We start from the raw sequence: 26,386 nt of genomic DNA, 5'->3' as shown, positions 1-26,386 counted from the left end.
GGGGCTTGATAGGTGAGGGGACGCCCTGCACTTGGTAATAACTAAGTTAAATTTAGGGGCCTGGACAGTTGGCCTCAAGGATCTGTTACTTTTAAAAGGCTGGAGTAACCTGTAAGAGCTATTTACACTAAAATGGATAATACTCAGATTTCTACCTTTAGTGTTTCACATTGGGTTAAAAAGAGAATGTCCACTATTCAGACTTTAATATAGGATATTTTATTAACCCAATTTGCAGGTGCAAATCAAATAATAAAAACAAAGGCAATTAAATCACTTGAATTATGCTTACTCTGAGCTAATGCTGATTTTGTTCTGATCTTTTGAAGCAGACAGATTGAGAGAGAAATGGGCATGCCTTGGCCACCGACACACTTATCTCTGTGTTCCAAATGCAAATCCTCTTGGATTTATAACCCAATATGGCAAAAATCATAAAACCAGTTTGTGGGTCCAGAGTAAGTAAGTAAGTAAAGTTTATTTATATAGCACCTTTCACAGACATATGTCACAAAGTGCTTTTTACAAGGTAAAAACATAATACAGTCATAAAATACACCATAAAACTCTGGTCTAATTAAAAGCTTTTTGAAATAAAAATGTCTTTAGCTGCTTTTTGAAGGTCTCCACTGAGTCCAAACCCCGTAGAAATAGGGGAAGTGCATTCCACAATCTGGGTGCCACAGCTTGGAAAGATCGGTCCCCTCGGGTTTTAAAACGAGTGTGGGGGACCACTAAAAGGTTTTGGTTTGCTGACCTCAGGTTACGAGTAGAGGTATGTGTATGAATCAGATCAGCAATGTGGGGGGGGGGGGGCCTGTCTCTGTAATGCTCTAAAAGTTAAAACTAGAATTTTAAAATGGAACCTGAATCTGATTGGTAGCCAGTGCAGCGACTTTAAAACAGGGGTCATATGAGCACCAGAGTGTTCGGGTGGTGGTGGGGGCTCCTCTAGTATTGCATGCTGTAGTTTTTAACTATGGATCCTCAAGATGTCTTAAGATGATGTCTTCAGCTCATTGAAAGAACTACAGAAAAAAACAACCAGAATATTCTGAATATTCCTCTTTTATACCCTTTTGCACATTTGCCTCCCTCTCTCTCACCTCCTATCTGGACATCCAATCATCATCATTTATACAGAATCGCCTGATATCTAGCCACACCCTATACTCTCACCTTACCCACTTTTAACTAAGGCACAAGTTACTTCATGAAAAACCACTTCATTACATTTGTCTTATTTTCCATGTGACATCGAAAATTCCATTACGTATGAACATCCAGTCACATACATATGGGTATGGAAATGATTGGAACACCTGAATTCAGTGATTTGTATGCTTAAGTTAATATGTTTGGTAATATAGACACATCTGTGCTTGTGTGTTGATTGTACAGGTTAGATATTGCACAGCTTGCCTCACAGGTTTGTGAAGGCAGGCGTACTGTTCCCTGTTCAATTCAATTCAATTTATTTATTTATACAGCATCAAATCACAACAACAGGCGCCTCAAAGCGCTTTATATTGTAAGGTAGACCCTAGAATAATACATACAGAGAAAAACCCAACAATCAAGTGACCCCCAATAAGCAAGCACTTTGGCAACAGTGGGAAGGAAAAACTCCCTTTTTACAGGAAGAAACCTCCAACAGACCCAGGCTAAAGGAGGGGCGGGGCCATCTTGCTGTGATTGGCTGGAGTTAGGGGAGGAAGACAGGACAAAGACACGCTGTGGAAGAGAGCCAGAGATTAATAATAACTAACAATTAAATGCACAGAGGTGTGTTCATTTATTGCCTATAATAAAAACAAACCTTGTATATGTGCTGGCTTTCAGTCTGTTTGTTTGTTTACTGTCTTGTAACCCCTCCCTTAGGATAACAGCAGGAACAGGTGATATATGGGTGTGATGTGTCCCTGCAGCTTTACTGTAGAGCTCCTCTAAGGAGCGAAGAGCACAGCCAATGTGCTGTGTTGATGACCCTGAGCAGTGTAGGAAAAGACAGCACTCCAAAAAGACAAATAAATAAATATATTTGGTTCATTTTAAAGACAAACCTAGTGAGCAGCTGAAGGGTCTGCACATGACAGATTTAGCCGAAGCGTGGTAGAGCTTGTTGGGAACAGGAGACTGGTCAATCTTAGCTGAGATATCTAATGGAAACATTGTGATTGGGATGGTGATCAATCAGGTGTATAGAGAGGCTGCAAGAAGTGTTGTTTATTTCACTTATCACAAAGTGGCAGAGACTAGAATTCTTTATTCATATTTATATTTTGAATAGTAGAATATTTGAGCTTTATTGTTTTTGTACAAGCAAGGTATAGTGTACATTCTTTAGGCAATGCAGAGTCCCCTCAAAACCAAACACAGACAGTTGTACATCCTGCTGCTGCTTTGTACATTCACATACAGCCACAGTCATCACATTTGTGGGTTACGTTATACAGACATCTTTGTACATTGCTGACTGTTTGATATAAAAGCCAAAATGAAACAGAAACTGGTACTGTATTTTTCTTTCTGTATTCAAGGGTAACAGGGTAAGACATAAGGTAAGACTTCTGCCCACAGATATTATCTGGATTCATTATCTCATGATAATTAATACAGATGCAACTCATATTTATTTATACAATGTATCTGCATAAAATGCATCTTATGGAAAAAGTTTGACATAGATTGATTTGACATAGATTTGATCAAACAGATTCCCATGTCATCAGATCTTTTAGACACACTGGTTTGACATGGCTAAAACAGGTAGTGGCACTGCCAAAATTAAACTTTCATTTGCAATGAAGATAACTTAAGTGTGTGTTCTTCACTATAAAGAAACATAACCTCATATTTATTTAAATTGATTTATTTAACAAAAACGAAATCAAAATGCAGAAGCAATGTGTAAAAAGTTAAGTGTACTCCAGCTTGTAGAACCTAAGCAGAGCTCTAGAGTGTCTCCGCAACTCTGAGTCTCCGTGTGGTCAACAACTGACACACATCATGCCCCTATCGTGTGTCCCAATCACAGATAGTCAGGGGCAGGACCTCTGTGATTGGCCGTGGTCCTGTAGTTGTCCCGTAGTCCATTTGTGTGTATTTGAAAGTGCAGGTGGAAGAGGGAGGTGAGTAGCTTGAATAAAGCGATATCGATTCATTAAATCCTGAACTGACTTTTAAACATAAATGTATTTTGCCAAAAACGCCAGAATCTCAGGTTAAAGCTCTCAAAACTATTTCAACAACCACCAAACAGCAAATGAGAGCAGGTACACGGACTCCACACAAAGACGTAAACACAGAGCGGACCCGACGCATCAGAATCAGCTTTCTCTTTCTCGGCTTTCTTACCCGACGGCCCGAACACGGACACGCCGTCGGGACTGAAGGCCGACAGCCCGCTGACTCTGATGCGTCGGCGGGTCCGCGCTTTGTGTTTACGTCTTTTTTGCGCTCGATTCTGAGCTGCAGGTTTTGTCTCTCTCCAACCAAAATTCATTGAAACAGCCGCAAAAGAAGATCCAAACTACGCTTCACATTTGTTAAATGTCGTCATTAATTCCCTCTTGCTTCTGCTGTTTTGCTTCCACCACGATAAAATCACACAGCTCTCTCTCTCTCTGTACTTCAAGAACAGTTTCCCGTCTCAAATCTCTGTTTTCTGCATTATCCATTCGCTTATTACCCACCAGTCTACAGTGTTTACAGCGCTGTCGGCCGCTGTTTTTTTTTTTGTTTGTTTGTTTTTTGTTAATTAAATGTCCTCGGACAAGAAAGACTCGTTTCTGCTGTTCAATACTGAAGAAATTTATACTTTTTAAAATTATGCAAAATTGCAGAATATTTTTAAGGTTATCTGCTATAAAAAGCCGGGCCAGGAAAATCTCCTTCATGTTTTTCTGTTTTATTCAGCCAGCTTGAGGTGGGACTGGGCCATTGCAACACCTTGATTCATTGCTTTTTCACATTTTACTCTAGAATACTTTGGTATACCAAGGAGTTTACTCAATGATTGCAAGGTGCCCAGGTCTTGTTGCTGCACAAGAAGCCAACAAGTTAGTTCAGATGCAGTTTTGCAGTGCTAAGCCATGCTGGTATATTCTTTTTAGGCTCTTTTTCTTGGAAACAAATGCAAAGATGCCATACTTGTTCCATGTTTTTCTTACTGTATTATGTGGAACTTTAACATTTAACATGGCTAACTGAGGCATGTGGAGTCCGAGTGTAGCTCTGAGTATTGCAAGAGCTGGAATGAATTTGCTGAGACATCCACTGAGACGAGAAGACAGGGAACTGCCTTGAATGTTTTCCACTTGTGAAAAGTCTTTGTCACTGTAGAATGATGGATTTGAAACTGTTTGGAAATGCCCTTATGAGCCTTATGGGTAGCAATAATTGCTTTTTAGGTAACTGCTGATGTCTTTTCTCCATGGCAGTGAAGATACTAGATAACTGAGTGCTCCAGATCCACAAACCTTTCCTTTTCTAGAGGTGATCAGATAATCAATTAATCACTGATTATGCTCATGCAGGGTAAATAGGTGTATCTACCCACTTAATTCCTACAGGAAACAGTAGTTAATTTTTCACACATGCTTCTGCATTTGGGCTGAATTTATATTAAGTGAATAATGATGTTGTAACATGTCATGGTTTGTTGTTCCTCTGAGGTTATATTTACCTCATTTTAAAATGTGATGACAGATCACTTCGGGTTGCTGTAGCTCAGGAGGTGGTGCAGGTCATCTACTAATTGGAATGTTCATGGTTCAATCCCTGGCTGTTTGCCGAATATCGTTGGGCAAGATACTAGCCCCGAGCTGCTCTCCGGGGAATCCATCGGAGTATGAATGTGTGCGATTGTTGGATCGAAAGCACAACCCCCAGAAAGAAGTGCTTGTAAAAATGGATGAATGAGGCAAGTTGTATAAAGCGCTGTGAGTGCTGGGATAAAGTAGAAAGTGCTATATAAGAATGAGTTAATTTACCATTAAATTTTGGTAATAAACAAGAATAATCTGCTCAAAATACTGTGATACTGAGCTGAGAATAGAAACAAGACTGAGCCCACAAGGTGAAACCTAGTCACTACGTAATTTAATTCTACATAAAAGAGGATTTTTTTCAAACATGTGTTTGGTATAGAAAATGTAACTAGACATCGGCAGTGCCCTGTGGTGAAAATTGGGGTACTAGTAGCATATACAGTTATGTTCAGAAGTTTACATACAGTCATCATGTGCATGAACGTTATATTTATTTTGGGCCTTTAAAATAAACTTTAAAAAAATAAGAATGAGGTGAAAAAGTTTGAATTTGTTTTGGATTTTCTCTCATCCATACTGGGTCAAAAGTATACGTACATGCAGGCTCTCTCACTCTACATATATAATTTTTTATAACTTATGCTGATTATTTATTATAGATTATAGATTAGAATAATAGTATTCAGATTGACTGATCAAATCTACAGCAAAGGACTGTAGATTTACACACCATCTTACAATGCTGTGATGGTAGACATTCCCCAACTCTGTGAATGGTACTCATGGCCACTGATCAATGGTTGTTGATTAACGGTCATGGCAATTTGCATATTAATGATCATAAACTGACCTCCCAGCCCATTGTTCATTCAGTGCTGTTAGTGTCAGTCATTGTGCAAATGTCCTGTTTCTAAGGTTGGAAACCTGCAGTCAGCTGAGACTGAAGAAGCCACCTGATGATGATGAAACGTTTCTCCCACAGAAAACACTACGTCCAGACTTTTTGGGATTTCTTTACCTGGATGATTGAGCATGCATCAGACAGACAACATCAAGTAATGTTTCATCTACTTCTGGAATAGCTTTCCCCAGCATGTTTGGGCCTAGCATGGGTCCATGCCAGGAAATCAACCAATTTAAATGAACTCGACTAATTGTGGCAAGAAGAGTGATCAAATACTCAGCTGGAATCACATCCAGAGGTTTGTTGATGGCTACCAAAAGCATCTAGTGACCCACAATGTCATGAAAGTATGTAAACTTTTGCCTACAACTGTGGCTGGATGTGCTTCATGTGTAAGATTGGAAATAAAATTTTTACTGTGCAAAACAAACATCATTCCTCTAATTTAACAATGAGGAAACTGTTTTAGTTTCATGAGCTAAACGGCAATACACGTTATTATATATTGTGTTTCAAAATATCAACAGTAAACCATAAAGATACTCTGCAGACTCTGGGGCACCACTAGGTACTGAAAATGTATCAGGTGTGAACATCTTTTTATTGTAATAATAAAAGCCTACATACACATGAATAATATTGGTTTTTGTGTTGCTAGATGAGTTTGAGCAACAGAACAATCTTAACAACTCACTACAATTCATCAGCTATATAGGATGAGGTCTGGGCTGGGTTGAGGGAGTTGATTTGTGAGGTCAGTTTGTAGGTTAAATGTAAACAGGCTGCTCCTGGGCGGTCAGCAGGCGATACATAGCAGCAGGCATGGTCTTCATATGAATCTAAGGCAGACAGAACAGAACAAAGTAATCATCATGGAATTCTGATATAAAGGTTTTTATTTATATCATTACATATCTAATGGTATAATGGTATACACTACCATTAGATCTAATGGTAGTGTATATCTAAGGAAATTAATGGAAATTCGGGTAGGAAAGGGTGCCCAAGAATCAGAGATGCCTGAAGCCCTGAAACAATTGTCAAGAATAGTCAACACAAGAACCATGCAGAAGTAATAAAAGGGGCTACATCCTGACATCAAGCCACTCGTGGACCACAAACAACATCAGACTAAGGAATGGTAAATGGACTGGTTCTTATATAACACATTTCTACTCTATCTGAGCACTTTATACAACTAATTCATTCACCCAATTACTTCCCATTCACACAAACACTTATTCTAAACTGTTAAGTGCTCACTGTCTAACATTCATACACATTCACATTCCGATGGATGCATCGGAGAGCAACATGGGGTTAATATCTTGCCCAAGGATATTTGGCATGCAGACTGGTGGAGCCTTGGATCGAACCTTCCAGTTAGCAGCTGACCTGCTCTACCACCTGAGCCACAGCCACCCCACAAGGACTGTTGTTCAATTGTCCAAAGTCCTCTTTTCAGATAAAATTAAATTTTGGATTTTAATTGGAAGTCAAGGTTGTAAAAAAGGCACATGAAAGTCCCACCCACAGTGTCCTAAAGCTACTGTCAAATGGCACTGTTGTTGACTGTGACCACATGGGGTCTTGGAGTAAAAGGAATAGGAGAAACACCTGACCCAACGATACAGACAAGCTGAAGGCTGCTATCAAAGCAACATGGGCCTCATTAACAACCTCATAAACCACCATAAGTTGATCAATAACAACACCTACGCCAGAATGCTGTTTATAGACTTCAGTTCAGCGTTGAATCCTCCCCTCACAACTCACCAGGAAACTGACAGACCTGGACATCAGTTCCCTCATGTGCAAATGGTTACTGGACTTTCTGACCAACCGGCCCCAACATGTCCGGCTGGATAACCTTTGCTCATCTACAATCACAATGAACACCGGTGTACCACAAGGCTGTGTGATGAGCCCTCTACTCCCTCTTCACCCACGAATGCAGACCTGCCGATGGCTCCAACACCATCATTAAGTTTGCAGATGACACCACGGTGATTGGCCTCATCAATGACAACGATGAGGCCGCCTACAGGGAGGAGGTGGATCGTCTGGCTGAGTGGTGCGACACAAACAACCTGCTGCTGAACACAGAGAAGACCAAGGAGCTCATCGTGGACTACAGGAGGAATGCTGACCCACATCCACCCATCTATAAAGGGACGGCTGTGGAGCATGTGAGCAGCTTCAAGTTCCTGGGAGTCCACATCTCCGAGGATCTCATCTGGACGACCAACTGCTCCAAGCTGGTCAAGAAGGCTCACCAGTGTTAGAGTGAATTGTTAATGTTTGTCATTTCTATGCTTGCCAGCTCTGATGAAAGGGATTCCACTGTCCTTCCCCCCAGATTCTCGAGGTTCTGGTTGGGGGGGGCTGTAATGTTTTATTGCAGATACATCCTATCTGGAAGATCTGCTTCTTTTGATGTAAGCTTTCTGCGTTTACGACCCTTTGGTCAGCAGGAGGTCTCTCTCTCTCACACACACACACACACACACACACACACACACACACACACACACACACACACACACACACACACACACACACACATTCCTACTTACATATAGAAGTTCACACATATACATACAAAGCCTTGTCTTAGAACTATGTGGGCGTTACTTCTTGTGTGAACTGTCTCTCAATAAAAGGCAGCAGGAGGAGGCCATCGTCGGGGTCATTCGTGATGAGCTAAGATACCAACGAGGCCTCCCTTGCGCAAGTAATCGATCGATCGACTGTCTTGTTTTCTTTCATGATGAATAAGTCTCTAGAACTAGCGGGGTTTGTGGGAACAGACCCAACAACCAGCGCCTCTTCATCTTGAGGACTCTGAGGAAGAACCACCTGTCCTCAGACATCCTGGTAAACTTCTATCTCTGCACCATCGAGAGCATCCTGACCAACTGTATAACAGTTTGGTACGGGAATTGCTCTGCCTCGGACCGGAAGGCGTCGCAGAGGGTTGTGAAAACTGCCCAGCGCATCGCTGGAGCACCACTTCCTGCCATAAAGGACATCTACAGGAAGCGGTGTCTGAAAAGGGCTGGGAAAATCATCAAGACCCCAGTCACCCATCACATGGACTCTTCACCCTTCTGCCCTCTGGGAGGCGCTACAGGAGCCTCCGGACTAAGACTACCAGGTACCGAAACAGCTTCTTCCCCACAGCTGTCAGACTCCTGAACTCTGCCTCCTGACATCTGACCCACGTTAAACTCATGGAGTGGACATACACACACCCACAACCACCTACACACACACACAATGGACAAAAACAAACAAATGGACAACTGTACCCTCATACACACAATAATAACATTGACTGAACCACCACTCACAACCACCAGCACTTTATATAACCTCTGTAGAAATTATCCACATATCTCACTTATCTTAACTGCACTACTGTAAATGCTGTATAGACAATCATTCTGTACAATACGATAATTATAATTCTACAGCTGTTCACAGCTGTTTACAACTGTTTATAACTTGCATATTTCTGTATAGCTTTTTTAATTTCATATTTCTGTATAGTTTTAATATTTATATCCTGTTCATAGCCTGTACATAGCTTGTACACCCACTACAGCCTGTACATACTTATAGTTATAGCATATTCATAACATACCTTCATACCATGTACATTGCAACATACCCATAATAGACCCATATTTTGAACCCTCATCCATATAACAGACCCATTTCTGTAATATAGATATATATATATATATATATATATATATTACTGCTAATATATATTTTGTAATATATCTATATCATGGCTAAAGCACTTCTGGATGGATGCAAACTGCATTTTGTTGCCTTGTACTTGTGACATGTGCAATGACAATAAAGTTGAATTCTATTCTATTCTCTTCTATTCTAATGCATCACTCAGTAGCGTTCACTTACATCTGTAACTAAAAACAGACCAGCAATAGAACCGTATCTAGGAGCAGCGTTATGGGCTCAAATTGCTTTCATAAATATTTTGTACTTTTAAATCAAATGCGTAGTTGTGAACTAAGTTTTGTAACCTTGAAAACCAAAATATCTGAACCTTTGATGTTTGTGCATCGATTGATGAGAATTTGTGTTTGTAAAAAAATATTTACACAAGTTACTTTTTTTTCCGTTAAGGTCTGGTTACAGATACAAAGCAAAAAAAAGAACAGCCGTGTCCCAAAACGTCGGCCGCATCCTTTGGAGGACCCGACCTTCGCAGTCTATGTGGGCGGGTCCTTCGAAGGCCGGAAGTGCGAGGCTGTGCAATTGGACGGTCTAGCCTTCAGATTTGCGTCACCAGCTGTCTCGGAGGAGTTTAATAAACTCAGCCGTCTGCTCCTTGGTATCTAAAATATAACAGGACACTGGAGTAAATTCTCGACCGTCTCACACTTCTGTTTAATCAGTTTTCTGTTTGACTTTTATTCAGCTGTGTAAAAACTATAACTTTAATCTCAGCCAAACCGATTTACTCCGGAACAAATAAAACACAAAAAAAAAGCCAAACAATAACATTTTTAAGTTATCTAAGTGACTTACATATCGTGTTTAACCTGAGTAGCAAAAGACCGCGGGGGGGTTGAAAACAATGTGCTGGGAGTTCGCTGCTTTCACCGGCTCTAGTGACCCTTGACCTCTCGGTCAGCTATCGAGCTGGTGGGTAACAATGTCTCCGAAAACGTTGCAGGACTTCGGCAAATATGTGATGTCTTGATAAACTGAGCAGATATTTGAAGTTTACACAGCTACATTCTCAAAATATGTTCAAAGTTTAATAAGAGTAATATTAAAACTAAGGAGCTGCCGCCATTGTTGGAATCCTGAATCCTGCAACACATTCTCACTCCAAAAGCGTAATATTTTACGCTAGGTGACAAATCGTCAACATATTACGCTTCCAGGCACCCAACACATCCCTAAATGACGAGATCGGAAAAATGAGGAAACATGAGAACCATTTGGAATCTACACATGTTCGTTCATTTTACTTAAATCACTTTGGAAAACACTATTTGAAGTCATTAAAGTGCTTGTTAAGGTTACGGATAAGGTTAGGGTTAGGGCTGGAATGTTAAGGGTCAATTTGACCCATTCCAGTTTTTGTGTTGACCAAAGTACTGGTCATCCTTTCTTTTTCTTCATGGAAGTTTATGACTTTTCCTTATCTGGGGTCATGAACTGGTGTGTAAAATATGGACACTTTGATGTGTCCTGGAATGTCTTTGCAGTGTTTGTATACAAAGATGATGTTGCGGGTCAGTTTGACCTGCACACTTTTATGCAAGTAAAAAGCTTTCAGATCCGAAATAAACATTTCTCTTTGATGTGCTTTGTTTTGATTGTCTCTGAATATATATTAAGACCCAGGTGTGTATGCGAGAAACTTTCTCTCCCCTGTTCTTGTCACTGTTCTCATATCATTTCAACACACCAAAAATGAGCTCCTGAAGGTTGACAACTGAAGAACCTTTATCACTGCTTTTGAACTGGGATAGTGATGAAGAGGAAGGTGTTTCAGAGACAGAGAATCTTTCAGAGGCCGAGGACAATGTTATTGATGATCCAGACTGCCAATTTTCCAACGAAGAGGAGGAATCTGCCGCCATCTCTACATCAAATGAAAACCAAGGAATGTAGCAATCATCATCCACAGAGGAGACATGGACATCTGAAGATGGTAATATAAAATGGCCATTATCACCACACCGAAGTCAAGGCAGGCTGTCATCTTCTAATGTCATCAAAATGACTCCTGGTCCTACAAGATTTGCCATCACACGAGTTGATGATATTCAATCAGCATTTCAGCTCTTCATATCCCCTCAGATACAGAGTATTATACTGGACAAGACTAACTTGGAGGGGAGGCGTGTATTTAAAGAGAAATGGAAGCCACTGGATCAGACTGACTTGCATGCTTATACTGGAATTCTGATATTAGCTGGAGTACACAGGTCCAAGGGAGAAGCAACTGCAAGTCTATGGAATGAAGAGATTGGAAGGCCAATCTTTCAAGCAACAATGTCTTTGGAGACATTTCTCAAGATATCTCATGTGATCAGAACTAACAACTGCGAAACCAGAGCTGGTCGACGTGAAAGAGACAAACTTGCTGTAATCAGAGATGTATGGGATAAATGGGTGGAAATTCTACCTTTGTTGTACAACCCTGGTCCCCACGTCACTACAAAAAACCACAAATGATCCTAGACTACAACTCCACAAAAGGAGGAGTAGACAATCTTGACAAAGTCACAGCGACATACAGCTGCTAGTGCAAGACAGCTCGCTGGCCCTTGGTAATTTTCTACAACATTTTGGATGTGTCTGCTTACAATGCCTATGTCCTGTGGACTGAAATCAACCAACATTGGAATGCCGGCATATTGTACCGACGTCGGCTTTTCCTGGAAGAACTGGGCAAAAGTCTTGTCACTCCCAAGATCCAGAGGCGAGTCAGACCAGCTCAATCTCCAGCAGCAGCAGCTGTCATTGAAAAGGTCAAGTGTGCACCATCCAACCAATCTGCAGTGGACCCAGTGGATACAGGTGTAAAGAAACGGGAAAGATGCCAGGTCTGTCCCTCACGAGAGGACATTAAAACAAGCACTTTTTGTGAGAAATGCAAGAAATATATCTGCAGAAAGCACACAGTTACATTCTGTCCATCATGTGGACAACACTGAAAATGTGGAACATTGAAAAACTGAGAAAATCGTTCAAGTTCAAAAGAAATATGTTTGTAAAGAAGGAAAAATTAGTAAATTGTTCTTAAAAACAGTTATGGAAATTCAAACTGTGTTGTATGTCTGTGTTTTAAGTGTTTATCTAATGGAAAATAAAGTTTCTATTGTTTTATTGCAGTTTTGTGACAATTCTGAGTGGATTTACACAGCGCGGGTCAAAATGACCTGTACTGTGTAATCAATGTGATTTTTTTCAACATAATACAAGGGCTAGACTTCTGATTTACATGGTCCATAATCACACAAAACAATAAAAACATAAAATTCAGTATCATCTGCAATGAATATAAAGACTTAGCTTTTAAAATAACTTTATTTAAAAATAACTTTTTAATATTTATATATTTTTAGTCATTGGGTGGGCTATTTTAGAAAGTAAGTAAACATCTGGCCCTCAAAGCTGATGTGTTAGAAGCAAGGAAAATGGGTAAGTGCAAGGGGCTAAATTGTGATGGATAGACGATTGGGTCAGAGCAACTCCAAAACTGCAGCCCCTTGTCTGTGTGTACATGCAGCTTACCTGGGGAACACCTGGCACCAGTATGCACTACGGGAAGAAGGCACGCCAATGGCAGTATGATGCTTTGGGCAATGTTCTGCTTGGAAACCTTAAGTCCTGTCATCCATGTGAATGTTACCTTAACATGTAACATTAAGCACTGTTATAGATCATGGAAAGGGAATACCCTTTAACGGTATTCCCTCATGCCTGTGCCCTCTTTCAACAGGACAATGTGCCCTGAGACAAAACAAAACTGGTTCAGGAATGAGCACAACAATGAGTCTGGGGTGTTCACTGGCTTCCAAATTCCCCACATTTGACCCCAATCAAGCATCTGTGGGAGGTGCTGGGCAATCCAGTCTGATGCATGGAGGCACCCACCTAGCAGCTTAAAGGACTTAAAGAATCTATTCACTTCAATTTTATTCAATTTTATTTATTTATACAGTGCTGAATTACAACAACAGTCGAGGTGCAACAAGCTGGTAGACCCTAAAATAATACAGCAGAGAAAAACCCAACAATCATATGACCCCTATGAGCAAGCACTTTGGTGACAGTGGGAAGGAAAAACTCCCTTTTAACAGGAAGAGTCTGCCATGACCGGTTTGGGTGAGAGAAGGAAGTCAGGATTAAAGACATGCTGTGGCAGAGAGCCAGAGATTAGTAATAAATTATTATTCAATGCAGAGTGACGTATAACATCTTGGTGCCAGATACTCCATGGCTCAATGGGTGAGGGCTGTTTTGGTAGCAACAGGGGGACTAAAATAATATTAGGCAGGTTGTCATAATGTTATGCCTGATCAGTGTATATAAAGCTTTTTCCCACATACTGATAAAGTACTCTATCCTATAGATTTAAGTGCTGTGTGTACCTTGGATTCATACCTATGATCAATTTAGAATAACCAGTTAACTTTAAATGTATGTCGTTGGACCAGGAAGGAAGCAAGAGTACCTGCAGGGTGGCTGTAGCTCAGGAGGTAGAGCAGGTCACCTACTGATCGGAAGGTTGGTGGTTCGATCCCTGGCAGTCTGCATGCCAAGTATTCTTGGGCAAGACACTGACCCCAATTTGCTCTCTGATGCATCCATCGGAGTATGAATGTACTTAGAAAGCACTGAGTGTAGATAAAGTGCTTGTGTGATTGAGGCATGTTATATAGAGAGCTTTGAGTACTCTGGGAGAGTAGAAAAGCGCTATATAAGAACCAGTCCATTTACCATAGTACGCAGAGGAAACCCACAAATGCACCAACCAGAAAGGCCTTAGGCACAATAGACTGCACTGTTTCACTGTTAATTGTTGTACACAAGCATCGAAAGATCTTGGTTTCTTTGTGATGCAGTGTCTTACCTCTCCCACAGCACTGGACAGGATGTGGACTATTTTTTCATGGGGTGTGGCCACCACACTCTGGCTGTTGATCTCGATGATGCGGTGACCAACTCTGACCCCGCCCCGTTCGGCAATGCCCCCACGCATTAGGCTGCAAATCTGTTGAAGAGATGTCACTTTTTCTTTAAAAATAACAAATAAAAATCGCTCAAGAAATGTAACAAAATTGCAGTTATCATGTAACAGAGCAGACACTACTCACAATGCCATTCTGGACACTGAAACCCAGCTGGTAGCGCAGGTCTGGCCGTCTGATGAGTACAGTAGTCACTGGGGGACATCTCACAATATTCAGCTTGATATGAGACTGGTTCTTCAGACCCTACATAAAAGAGAAGCAGGAAAGAGCAATTATTGGGATGAAATAAATTCAGCAGCAAATAATATGTGTATACATATTATACATAATATGCACACATACACACACACACACACACATATATATGTATATGTGGTAGCAAGCGCTCTCTCCTATGCAGTGGTCACTGCAGGGCAGCTTAAATATTGGAAAAAAGGCAGAGATTTCGAGCATTTGTCCCATACAGGACACTGTAGTTCAAGCTTCTCATTCACCCGGGCACCATCTTGGCTCAGTGTTTACGGTGTTTGCTTTGCAAGAGCCAACAGTAGACTTGGAGTGGTTTATGCCCCAGTGTCTAAATAAATGGTGCGGTCCAAGCCACAAATTGAACGCTTGTGTTCGATCACCAGTGTTGGGTGTAATGCGTTACTAAGTAACGTGTTACTGTAATTCATTCATTCATTCATTCATTTATTTGTTCATTTCAGGCACAACAAAAATACATATATTAAACATAAAGTGCACAAAAACAAAAAACAAAATTTACCTGAAAAGGAGTGGGACGAAGAAAACTTATTAAATCCCACCCCTATACTCACTCATCACCAAAATAAATAAATAAATAAGCTTCCCGCAGCTACGCCCATCGTTACAAACCAAACAACCCATCAACAGCCCCCGGGCACATGCAAGCATCTCAACAACAACAAACACACATACATATACATACATACATATATATCTGCACACACTTTTTTTTTTTTTTTTTTTTGGAATCCATACCAGCAATGGTAAGAGAACAGACATTACAGAGCACACTAAAACCATCATTGAGTATACTGTGACCAGACCAACTGTTTGTAGAGAAATTTAAATCTATGAATATTTTTGCATTGTTTCAGTTGTAAACTCAGACTGTTCCAGATTTTCACACCACATACAGACACACAAAAACCTTTACGGATTGTTCGAGTTCTGGGTAATTTGAATTCTCCGAAGCCTCTCACATTATAAACCCTTTCTCGAATTTCAAATATAGTTTGTAAATTTGCAGGTAGAAGTTTATTAAAGGCTTTGTATAAGATTATGGATGTATTGTAATTAACCAGATCCTGGAATTTAAGTAACTTTGCCTGAAGAAAGAGTTTGTGAGTATGATCTAGATAACCAGCCTTGTGGATAATACGCAGTGCTCGTTTCTGTACTGTGACTAATGGATTAATTGTATTTTTATATGTGTTTCCCCACACTTCCACACAATATGTAAAATATGGAAGAACCAGGGTACAGTACAGAGTACGAAGTGCATCTTTATCAAGGTATGGTTTCACTTTGTTCAAAACTGCGAGGCTTCTGGAAATTTTGGTTTTTGTGTCTGACGTGGGGTTTCCATGAAATTTTATTATCAATTACGACTCCCAAAAATTTGTTTTCACTCACATTATCAATTGGTACACCTTCAATGATAATTAGTAATTCTATATTATATTTTAAATTACCAAAAAACATTGCTTTAGTTTTACTTATATTTAATGATAACTTATTTATATCCATCCATTTTTTTATTAATTTTAACTCCCTGTTTACGGTCATTACAAGATCAGTATAATCATCGCTGCTGAAAAATATGTTGGTGTCATCTGCGAACAGTATGAGTTTGAGTACTTGAGAAACATCAAAAATATCATTTATGTATACATTGAAAAGTTTTGGTCCCAACACTGACCCTTGGGGAACACCACATGTAATACCAAGTTTCTCTGAATGGTAATGCCCTATGCTAACATACTGTTCCCGACCCGTTAGGTAACTTTTTAACCAGTTACCAGCTTTCCCTCGAATACCATATCTTTCCAATTTATCCAATAAAATTGAGTGATTGATTGTGTCGAAGACCTTTTTGAGATCAACAAAAATACCAACTGCATATTTATTTTTATCCAGTGCGTTAGTAATTTCTTCTACTGCCTCAATTATTGCCATTGAAGTGGTTCTTTGCGTTCTGAAACCATACTGACCAACATTTATTATTTGATGTTTTTCAAGGAATTTTTCTAATCTCGAATTAAAAAGTTTTTCTAAAATTTTTGAGAATTGAGGCAGTAGAGAAATAGGCCTATAATTGGTAAAACTGTGTTTGTCATTACTTTTGTATAGTGGTATTACTTTCGCAATTTTCATTTTTTTTGGAAAACAACCGGACTGAAATGATAAATTACAGACATATGTTAAAGGACTAGCAATATTCAGAATAACCTGTTTAACTACAGACATATTTATGTCATGATAATCCATTGAAGACTTACTCTTACATTTTAATGTGATATTTATTACTTCTTGCTCATTTGTAGCTGAGAGGAACAGTGAAAAGGGATTTGATTTTATATTACTGATATTTTCATTTTTTTGACACGGGATCTCCGCTGCTAGTTCAGGGCCAACATTTATAAAAAATTTATTGAACCCATCAACAATGTTACTCATGTTGTGATTTTCACCATTTGCATCAATGAAATATTCAGGATATGATGTTCCAGAAGATCCTTGTTTAATTAAGTTATTTAACACATCCCAAGTTCCTTTTATATTGTTTTTATTTTCATATAATCTTCTTCTATAATAAAGTTGTTTACTTGTTCTTATAATATCAGTCAATTTATTTCTATATGCTTTATACCTTTGTTCCACTTCTTTTGTTTTTACTTTGATGAACTGTTTATACAGATTATTTTTCTTTTTACAAGCATTAATAATTCCTTTTGTGAGCCAAGGACTTTTTATCTTTTTTTTCTTTGTCTTGTATTCGTTTACAGGACAATGTTTATTGTATAACATAGTGAAAATATCTAGGAAATTGTCATAAGCCTTGTCCACATCTGACTCTTCATAGACCGAACTCCAATCTTGTTGTGCTAAATCGAAATTGAAGGCATGAATTGCTTCTTCATTTATTGTTCGCTTTGCTATCATAATCTTGGTATCTATTTTTTTTAAATCACAGTCACACAAAGTAAAAACTGGTAAGTGGTCAGTTATGTCACAGACAAGCAGGCCACTATTAATTTGGAAATCCATGACATTAGTAAAAATATTGTCAATAATAGTGGCACTATGTGATGTTATTCTGCTTGGCTTTGTTATTGTTGGATATAGTGATAAGCTGTACATCGTGTCAGTAAAGTCATCAATGGCTTTTAACCTTGTTGGGTTTAGCAAATCAATATTAAAGTCACCACAGATGAATAGCAATTTTTGGTTCACTGAAGCAAACATTTTTTCTATCCATTCATTAAAAGTGTCAATACTTGAACTGGGTGTGCGATATATACAACTTATTAAAACATTTCTCTTTTTTTCATTCATGATCTCGATAGTCAAACATTCCAAAATTCCATCAATAGCCATAGACATAGTTGTTACAACATTATATTTTATAGAGTTACGAACATATATAGCAACCCCGCCGCCCGCCTTATTTAATCTATTCATGTATTTTAAATCATATCCATTCAAACAGAAATCTATTCCTTTATCGACATTGAACCAAGTTTCAGTGATGGCTATAACACTAAAGGGGCGAGAAAATTGTTGCAAGTAGTCCTTAATGAAATCAAAATTTGAGTACATACTTCTGCTGTTAAAGTGAATTAATGAGAGCTTCCCGTCTAGGTTGATTTTTTTTTCATATTGTTCCTGTGTGAAATAATTACAATTTTTAACAAAAGAAGAGAGAAAATTCATTTCAGAATCTATTTCTGGGTCTATTATATTATGCTCCTTATATTCACAGTCTAGATCAATTACTTTCTGTTGGAGAATTGATTTCAACGTGTCCATGTCATTTCCTGGTGTAATTAGAGATGTTGGTGTATTTATCATTTAATTGTCATTAGAGTTATATATTACCTCGATACATTGGTGTCAGTTGTACTTGTCCAGATCCTCCATGTTCCTCACTGTCAGTACTTTTGCCTCTTCTGGTGTCCCGTTTAGCTTAATGAAAATCTTGCAGTTTGTTACCCATGTATGTTGTATTTTACTGTTCTTCTTCAGTTGCCTTGCCTTCCTCGCGATGTCTGCGTTTTTTCGTGCCAGATGCTCATTAATGAAAACGTCCGTGCCTTTCAGTTTGCGTCCTTGTTTCAGCAGTGCGACCTTGTTCTTCCGATTGACGAATCTCATAATGACCTCCTCCAGAAGCCCCAGAAGCAGCTCCTGCTGCGCCCTGACTGCGGCCACGTCTCCGCACAGCACTCCGAGGGAGGTTTTTATGTCCTCGACCTCCTGTGGTGTTGGGCCTTTCTTGGGTGGCATACTATCTTTAGTTTGTGTTACTCGTGAAAGTCCAATAAAATATTTGTCTCAACCAGCCTTTCCAGTCCAGGGGTCTTTTCTTCTTTTATTTAACTGGCGAGCTAGCAGCTGCTGGTAGCTAATGCTACCGTAAACTTGCTAGCTACCGTAACCTTGCTAGCTATCTCCCGGTTAGGGAGCGCAGCCCGAAACACTCCAAACTGCACTGTGCTGATTGTAATTAAATTACTTTTCCACTGAAAAAGTAGAGTAACTAAATACTGTTCATTTTTAGGTATTTTAATTACAGTTACTTACAATGTACTTGCGTTACATTGTAAAATAATTAAACTCGCTGAATATCATTATTTAATTTCAATAATTTATCTTCTAAACGTAGAAGTAAACTCTGCCGCTTTAACATCGCTGTAGTGCAGGTGCACGTCATTTCGCGCCAGTTTGCTGCATAGTCGTATTCTAAAGCGGAAGCTGTCGGACTCGGCTGCAGCGAGTGGCTGTTTTATGAAATGGACATATTCCCGTCTCTTCACTTTTCGTAAACAAGCTGACAAGAACATTACAGTAATATGTAAGCTATGTCCTGGGGAGAAATAACTATCGGCCGCTGTTAATAGCACGAGTAATCTACTGAAGCGCCTGACACGAGAGCATAGACGAACACTTCTGAGTGATCCTTGTTCATCGTCCATGGATAACACCGCGGCAACTCCTGCTAAGCAGCAAAACGTGATTTTACTTCAGCAGCACAGAAAGCGTCTGAAGGTGAGCTTAAAAAATGATTGCAGGCTACATTGTGGAAGAGATGCTACCGCTGCGTACTGTAGAGTCTCCGTCTTTAAAAAAAATTATTTATTATTTAAAGAGTTTAATTTCTATTGTTTGTCCACTCAAGGTTTATAGGGATTTTAAAAAGTATTTAGTTAAATTACTTATTGAGTAATTAAGTTACTTTTCTGACACAGTAATTAGATAAGTATTTTAAATACAATATTGACTAAGTAATTAGTAATTAATTACTTTTTTAAAGTAACTTACCCAACACTGTCGATCACACAACACAGAGTCCTGCACTGGTAGTTTTACATATATACACACTAATATACTAATAAATACTACGTGCTACATGCCTTTGGAGCAGAGGATCGCAAGTTCGATTCCCGCCTGGGGCGTCTGTATCCAGTAAGGGTCCTAAGGCTAGACCCCCTATGCTAAGCGAGCCTACCGCAGACATGAGCGAGACAGATAAATATGAAGGCATGCCGGCTCGGACGTCGCCCGGATCAACAAGGTCCACGTCAGGTGTTGAGGAACCAGGGCACCCTGACGACAAGTGGGCTACTGGAACAAGAAGGCATCGGTGGGCAAGAGACGAAAACAGGGCGTTGTTGGAATGCTACTACGCAAGTAACCCTGGCGGAAGGGGTTACATGAATAGGATGAGGGACCTATGGATTCTTCGATACCCAACATCCACAATGACGGCGAAACAACTAGTAGCTCAGTGTTCCAACATTCGAAAGAAGGGACTGCTCTCACAGCTAGAGATTGACGAGGTACAACATAAATGCTACGGCAAGGAGGAGTCAGGACGCCAGGTCAGGGGGGAGATATCATCACCCCCACCCGAGATTGGGTACATAGCCCCAAGTGCGATAGGAGAAGGATCGTTGAGTGCGAGAGGAACTGACCTGAAAAATAGGATCATGGCCAAGCTTGAAACCTGGATCCCCCGTAGCCGGTTACCAAGACTATGTGAAGTACCCTCAGAAGGTCTGCTAGATGATGTTAATGCAGCACTACGGATGATACCTACAACCACGATTACCGACACTAACAAGCTGATCTACAATACGGCAGCAGTGATCAGTGAGATGCTTGGCTACAAGTTGAACAGCCACAAGGGGCAGTGCCCTCCATGGAGAAGGAGGCTAGAGGGCAAGATCAAAGTAGCATGAAGGGAGGTTAGCCAACTAACGGAGTTGCAGAAAGGCGCGACAAAGAAGGTGCATAAGAAATACAGCAAGCTGTCCATACCTGAGGCCTTGGAAACTGCCAAGCAAAGACTCACAGCCTTGGCCAGCCGCTTGAGGAGGTACACCAGAAAGATAGAAGGCAGGAGAATAAACCAGCTGTTCTCCACAGAACCAGCAAAGGTGTACTCTCAGTGGCAAGGGAACAATAAGAGAATAGCACCACCAAGGCTGGAGACGGAGCAATACTGGAAGAGCATATGGGAGAAGGATGCAACCCATAACGGCAATGCTCAGTGGCTAGTGGATCTGAGGGCAGACCATAGCGACCTCCCTGAACAGGGTCCAGTAACCATCACAGTGGCAGACATCCAAGAAAGGGTCTCCAGTATGAAGAGTTGGACAGCACCAGGGCCCGACATGGTTCACGCCTACTGGCTGAAGAAGCTGACTGCACTCCACGAGCGTCTGGCAGCACAAATGAACCAGCTGCTAGTTAACGAGAGACACCCGGAATGGCTAACCGAAGGTCGGACGGTCCTGATCCCCAAGGACCCCAAGAAGGGACCGGTCCCATCCAACTACCGACCAATAACCTGCCTCAGTACTACATGGAAGCTCCTGTCAGGCATCATATCGGCTAAGATGAACAGGCACATGGGTCAATACATGAGCGGGGCACAGAAAGGGATTGGCAAGAATACCAGAGGCGCAAAACACCAGCTACTGGTAGACAGAGACTGCAAGACCAGACTGACCAACCTGTGCACAGCCTGGATTGATTACAAGAAGGCCTACGACTCAATGCCCCACAGCTGGATACTGGAATGCCTAGAATTGTACAAGATCAACAGGACCCTAAGAGCCTTCATCAGGAACTCAATGGGAATGTGGTGTACAACACTAGAGGCCAACTCCAAGCCCATAGCACAAGTCACCATCAAGTGCGGGATCTACCAAGGAGATGCTCTGTCCCCACTGCTGTTCTGCATAGGCCTGAACCCCCTCAGTGAGATCATTAATAAGACTGGCTACGGATACCGACTACGAAACGGAGCGGTTGTCAGCCACCTCCTGTACATGGATGACATCAAGCTGTATGCCAAGAGTGAACAAGACATCGATTCACTGATACACACTACCAGGCTATACAGCAATGACATTGGAATGTCGTTCGGACTGGAGAAGTGTAGTCGGATGGTAACAAAGAGAGGGAAGGTAGTCAGAACTGAGGGGATTGAACTACCAGAAGGCAACATTGCAGACATAGAGGACAGTTACAAGTACCTGGGGATCCCGCAGGCAAATGGGAACCATGAAGAGGCCGCTAGGAAAGCTGCAACCACCAAGTACCTGCAGAGGGTCAGGCAAGTCCTGAGGAGTCAGCTGAACGGTAAGAACAAGATCCGGGCCATCAACACCTACGCCCTGCCCGTGATCAGGTACCCTGCTGGGGTAATAGGCTGGCCAAAGGAGGAGATAGAAGCCACTGACATAAAGACAAGAAAGCTCCTGACCATGCATGGAGGGTTTCACCCCAAGTCCAGCACCCTGAGGCTGTACGCTAAGCGGAAGGAAGGGGGCCGGGGACTGGTGAGTGTCAGCACCACAGTCCAGGATGAGACAAGAAACATCCACGAATACATCACGAAGATGGCCCCAACTGACAGCGTGCTCAGTGAATACCTCAGGCAGCAGAAACCCAAGAAAGAGGAGGAAGGCGAGGAACCATCATGGAAGGACAGGCCCCTGCACGGTATGTACCACCGTCAGATAGAGGAGGTGGCTGATATCCAGAAATCCTACCAGTGGCTGGACAAAGCTGGACTGAAAGACAGCACGGAGGCACTAATCATGGCAGCACAAGAACAAGCTCTGAGTACAAGATCCATAGAGGCTGGGGTCTATCACACCAGGCAAGACCCCAGGTGCAGGCTGTGTAAAGATGCCCCAGAGACAATCCAGCACATAACAGCAGGGTGCAAGATGCTAGCAGGCAAGGCATACATGGAACGCCATAACCAAGTGGCCGGCATAGTGTACAGGAACATCTGTGCCGAGTATAACCTGGAAGTCCCGAGGTCAAAATGGGAGATGCCCCCAAGGGTGATGGAGAATGACCGAGCTAAGATCCTGTGGGACTTCCAGATACAGACGGACAAAATGGTGGTGGCTAACCAACCGGACATAGTGGTGGTAGACAAACAGAAGAAGACGGCTGTAGTGATTGATGTAGCGGTTCCGAATGACAGCAATATCATGAAGAAGGAACACGAGAAGCTGGAGAAATACCAAAGGCTCAGAGAAGAGCTCGAGAGGATGTGGAGGGTGAAGGTAACGGTGGTCCCCGTGGTAATCGGAGCACTAGGTGCGGTAACTCCCAAGCTAGGCGAGTGGCTCCAGCAGATCCCGGGAACAACATCGGAGATCTCTGGCCAGAAGAGCGCAGTCCTGGGAACAGCTAAGATACTGCGCAGGACCCGCAAGCTCCCAGGCCTCTGGTAGAGGACCCGAGCTTGAAGGATAAACCGCCCGCAGGGGCGAGATGGGTGTTTATATATATATATATATATATATATATATTAGGGGTGCAACGATACACAAAATTCACGGTTCGGTTCGGTTCGATACTTTGGTGTCACGGTTCGATATTTTTTCGATACAAAAAAAATGTTCATGCCTTTTTAATTTATCATTTATTAAAATTATAAATATATATTTTAACTCAAAAGTACAGTTTTTAAATTTAACCCTAACCCTTGTGTTTTTTATTTTGACAGCGAATGCGCACCTGCGGACCACTTATGTGCACCCCTGGTTATTTAGCTCGTCATATTGCAGCCACAGAAATTGTTTTGTCCATGAAACCATAAAGCTGCACTTTCTTTTTGCCTTATAGTCTGATTTGTCATAACTTTTCCGTTTTGTGGTCGGCTTTTCTTTGGCTGTCACTTCTTCACCCTGACCTGTCTTATTTGGCTCAGCAGAACTAAAATATATATCCTGCTGCTTTTACACACGCAGTCACATTAAGCTCTGCGATTCTCTGCGCGATCAACCTCTCACATGTTGAAGCTTGCTGCTGGAGATTTCACTTGTCATGTTTGCGTAGGAAGCTAACGATTGATAAGACGATGTCAGAGGAATTGGTGCGCAAATTATCATCACTCACCAACCAGTACTGTCGCTCTCTATACACAGTTCGCGCGATTGCAAAGTGAAAGCAAAAAAACAAGCGCAAATTCAAACGTGATTTCAGTATGTCACATATTGACAGTGGCTCCCCGATGCCAATGTCAGAATTACCCAGCTACATTTCCGAAAGAATGCAAAAGCATTGACATAAATTTTTCCTTCCTACAATAGCCCGACGGGCAGGGCAGAGATAGATTTTGGTAGCCCGACTGGAAAAATCGCTAGCCCCGGGACATCGGGCTAGCGATATTGCGAGCCCTGTATCTGATTGAGTAATCACTCCTCTTTGGAAAAGAGTTTATTACAGAGAAATGTCTCTTTCCAAAATAAAAGCTATACTATACGCTTCTTCTGGGCTATATTCTCAGCAGCATATTAAACATATCAGGTCCCCATAAGGAGAATCATGTGCTGACGGCTGTCTAAATGACTCGGGTAAAGTTTGTAGCATGCGTGCTTGTTGTTTTTGTCTGCTTCCACTTGTCTTTGCACTAGGATGATGTAAATGTGCAGTCATATTCGTTGTGTTCCCACTAGTGCTTTCAGGTTAATCTCGTTGAAATGACCTTAACGCCACAACACGGCAAATCTCCGTTAACGAGCTACCCCTGATCGCCCCGTGCGTGGGGCCAACACGTTAACGAGCTAACTGCGCTAACACACTAGTTCCCACCCATGCAATTAAGCATTGCGTGGCACATCCAACATACTGTTTTACTTTAGTCCATGACGCGCTTACCTTCAGGGTCATACGTCACATGAAAACCAGAATAATTCCAAACGCCAGATCTGAATGAGGGTGGGGGAGGTTCAATTTGCCATGTTGCAAGGAGAGCTTAACTTCTGTCTCGCTAGCTTGCCCTGCCCTCTTCCTTCTGATGATGTTGTCTGTGTCGAGCGCTCAGTGGATCTGCGCTCGACAGTGCAGCCTAGGCGGAGTAGTCGAACGCAGATTCACTGAGCGCTCAACACAGACAGCATCGTCAGAAGAAAAGTTGATAAAATAAATTACAAATTTTGTATTGTTCGATACACATGCGTACCGAACCGAAAGCACTGTATCGAACGGTTCAATATCGATACGAATATCGTTGCACCCCTAATATATATATATATATATATATATATATATATATATATATATATATACATACATATATATATATATATATATATATATATATATATATATATATATATATAATTTTAATGTTTTCTCTTTATTTTTACTACTTTCTACATTGTAGATACAAACTGAAGACATCAAGTATTTGAAGCAAGATGTATGGAATTATGTAGCAAAGAAATAATTAATAAATAATTCTAAATATGTCTTAGATTTTAGATTTCTGAAAGTAGCCCCCTTGTCAAGGTTCATTTGTGAATTTATTGCCTTCTTAATGGGGTTGGGACCATCAGTTGTGTTGTGCAGAAGTCAGGTTGGTACACAGCTGACAGCCCTATTTGACAACTGTTAGAATTCATATTATGGCAAGAACCAATCAGCTAAGTAAAGAGAAACAACAGTCCATCATTACTTAAAGAACTGAAGGTCAGTCAGTCCTGAAAATTGATAAAACTTTGAATGTGTCCCTGAGTGCAGTCACAAAAACCATCAAGCGCTACGTTAACCTCCTAAGACCCGAACTCTTCCACGACATGCATTTTTATTTTCTCTTTGATATTTGGGCATATTGGGGCCCAATGAATGTAAAAACAAAGAATTTCCAGATTTTTTTTTTTTTTTACCTTATTTTTGTTTTTAAGAAAAATGAGAGCCACAAATGAGGATATTCATTTAAAATTTTGATAGAACAGTAGCAGTATAATGCCCTCGTAAGTGGATATCAGGCCCATGTAGAGCAAAATTGAGTATTTTGGTCAAAATAACCAAAAATGTGATGTCCACATATGTGGACGGCAGGTCCTAGGAGGTTAAAACTGTCTCACATGTCTCAATGAACATGGCACACCTGTTACCCTTCAGACACTTTCTTCTGAAGCGTTCTTTAGGAGCTGCCCGACAGACGACTAGTGTCGGAGTATCGACTTTTCTGGAGTGCCTGTAAATCTGCCAGCCTGCCTACTGGAGCCTGTGGATTATTTTCGCTGGTGACTGTACGGAGTTTTGTTTCCTCCCCAGGATTTTCGTCTCTCTGTTTCTCCGGGTTGCCTCGTTTGGTTTGTTTCCCTTCCGGAGGTTTTTGGCAAACAGTACCAAGTAAGCTCTCCAACTCTCGGTAAAGTCTCTTTTAT

General features: G+C 41.1%; 1 protein-coding gene across 2 annotated transcripts in view; it reads right to left on the bottom strand.

Annotated features, from left to right (window-relative positions):
* Nucleotides 1-1,826: 1,826 nt before the first annotated feature.
* apba1a (amyloid beta (A4) precursor protein-binding, family A, member 1a) overlaps nt 1,827-26,386 on the bottom strand; it is a 91,053-nt gene continuing 66,493 nt past the window's right edge. For both annotated transcript variants that reach the window (XM_063488701.1, XM_063488700.1), the window contains exons 11-13: nt 14,553-14,672; nt 14,309-14,449; nt 1,827-6,515 (exon numbers count right to left, since the gene is read on the bottom strand). In XM_063488701.1, the coding sequence (XP_063344771.1) occupies nt 6,444-6,515; nt 14,309-14,449; nt 14,553-14,672 (333 nt within the window). In that variant the 3' untranslated portion in view covers nt 1,827-6,443. The remainder of the gene's footprint in view (nt 6,516-14,308; nt 14,450-14,552; nt 14,673-26,386) is intronic.

The sequence above is a fragment of the Pelmatolapia mariae genome, linkage group LG12 (genome assembly GCF_036321145.2).
Source record: "Pelmatolapia mariae isolate MD_Pm_ZW linkage group LG12, Pm_UMD_F_2, whole genome shotgun sequence".
Classification (NCBI taxonomy): domain Eukaryota; kingdom Metazoa; phylum Chordata; class Actinopteri; order Cichliformes; family Cichlidae; genus Pelmatolapia; species Pelmatolapia mariae.
This window is presented reverse-complemented; position numbering and strand designations above follow the sequence as displayed.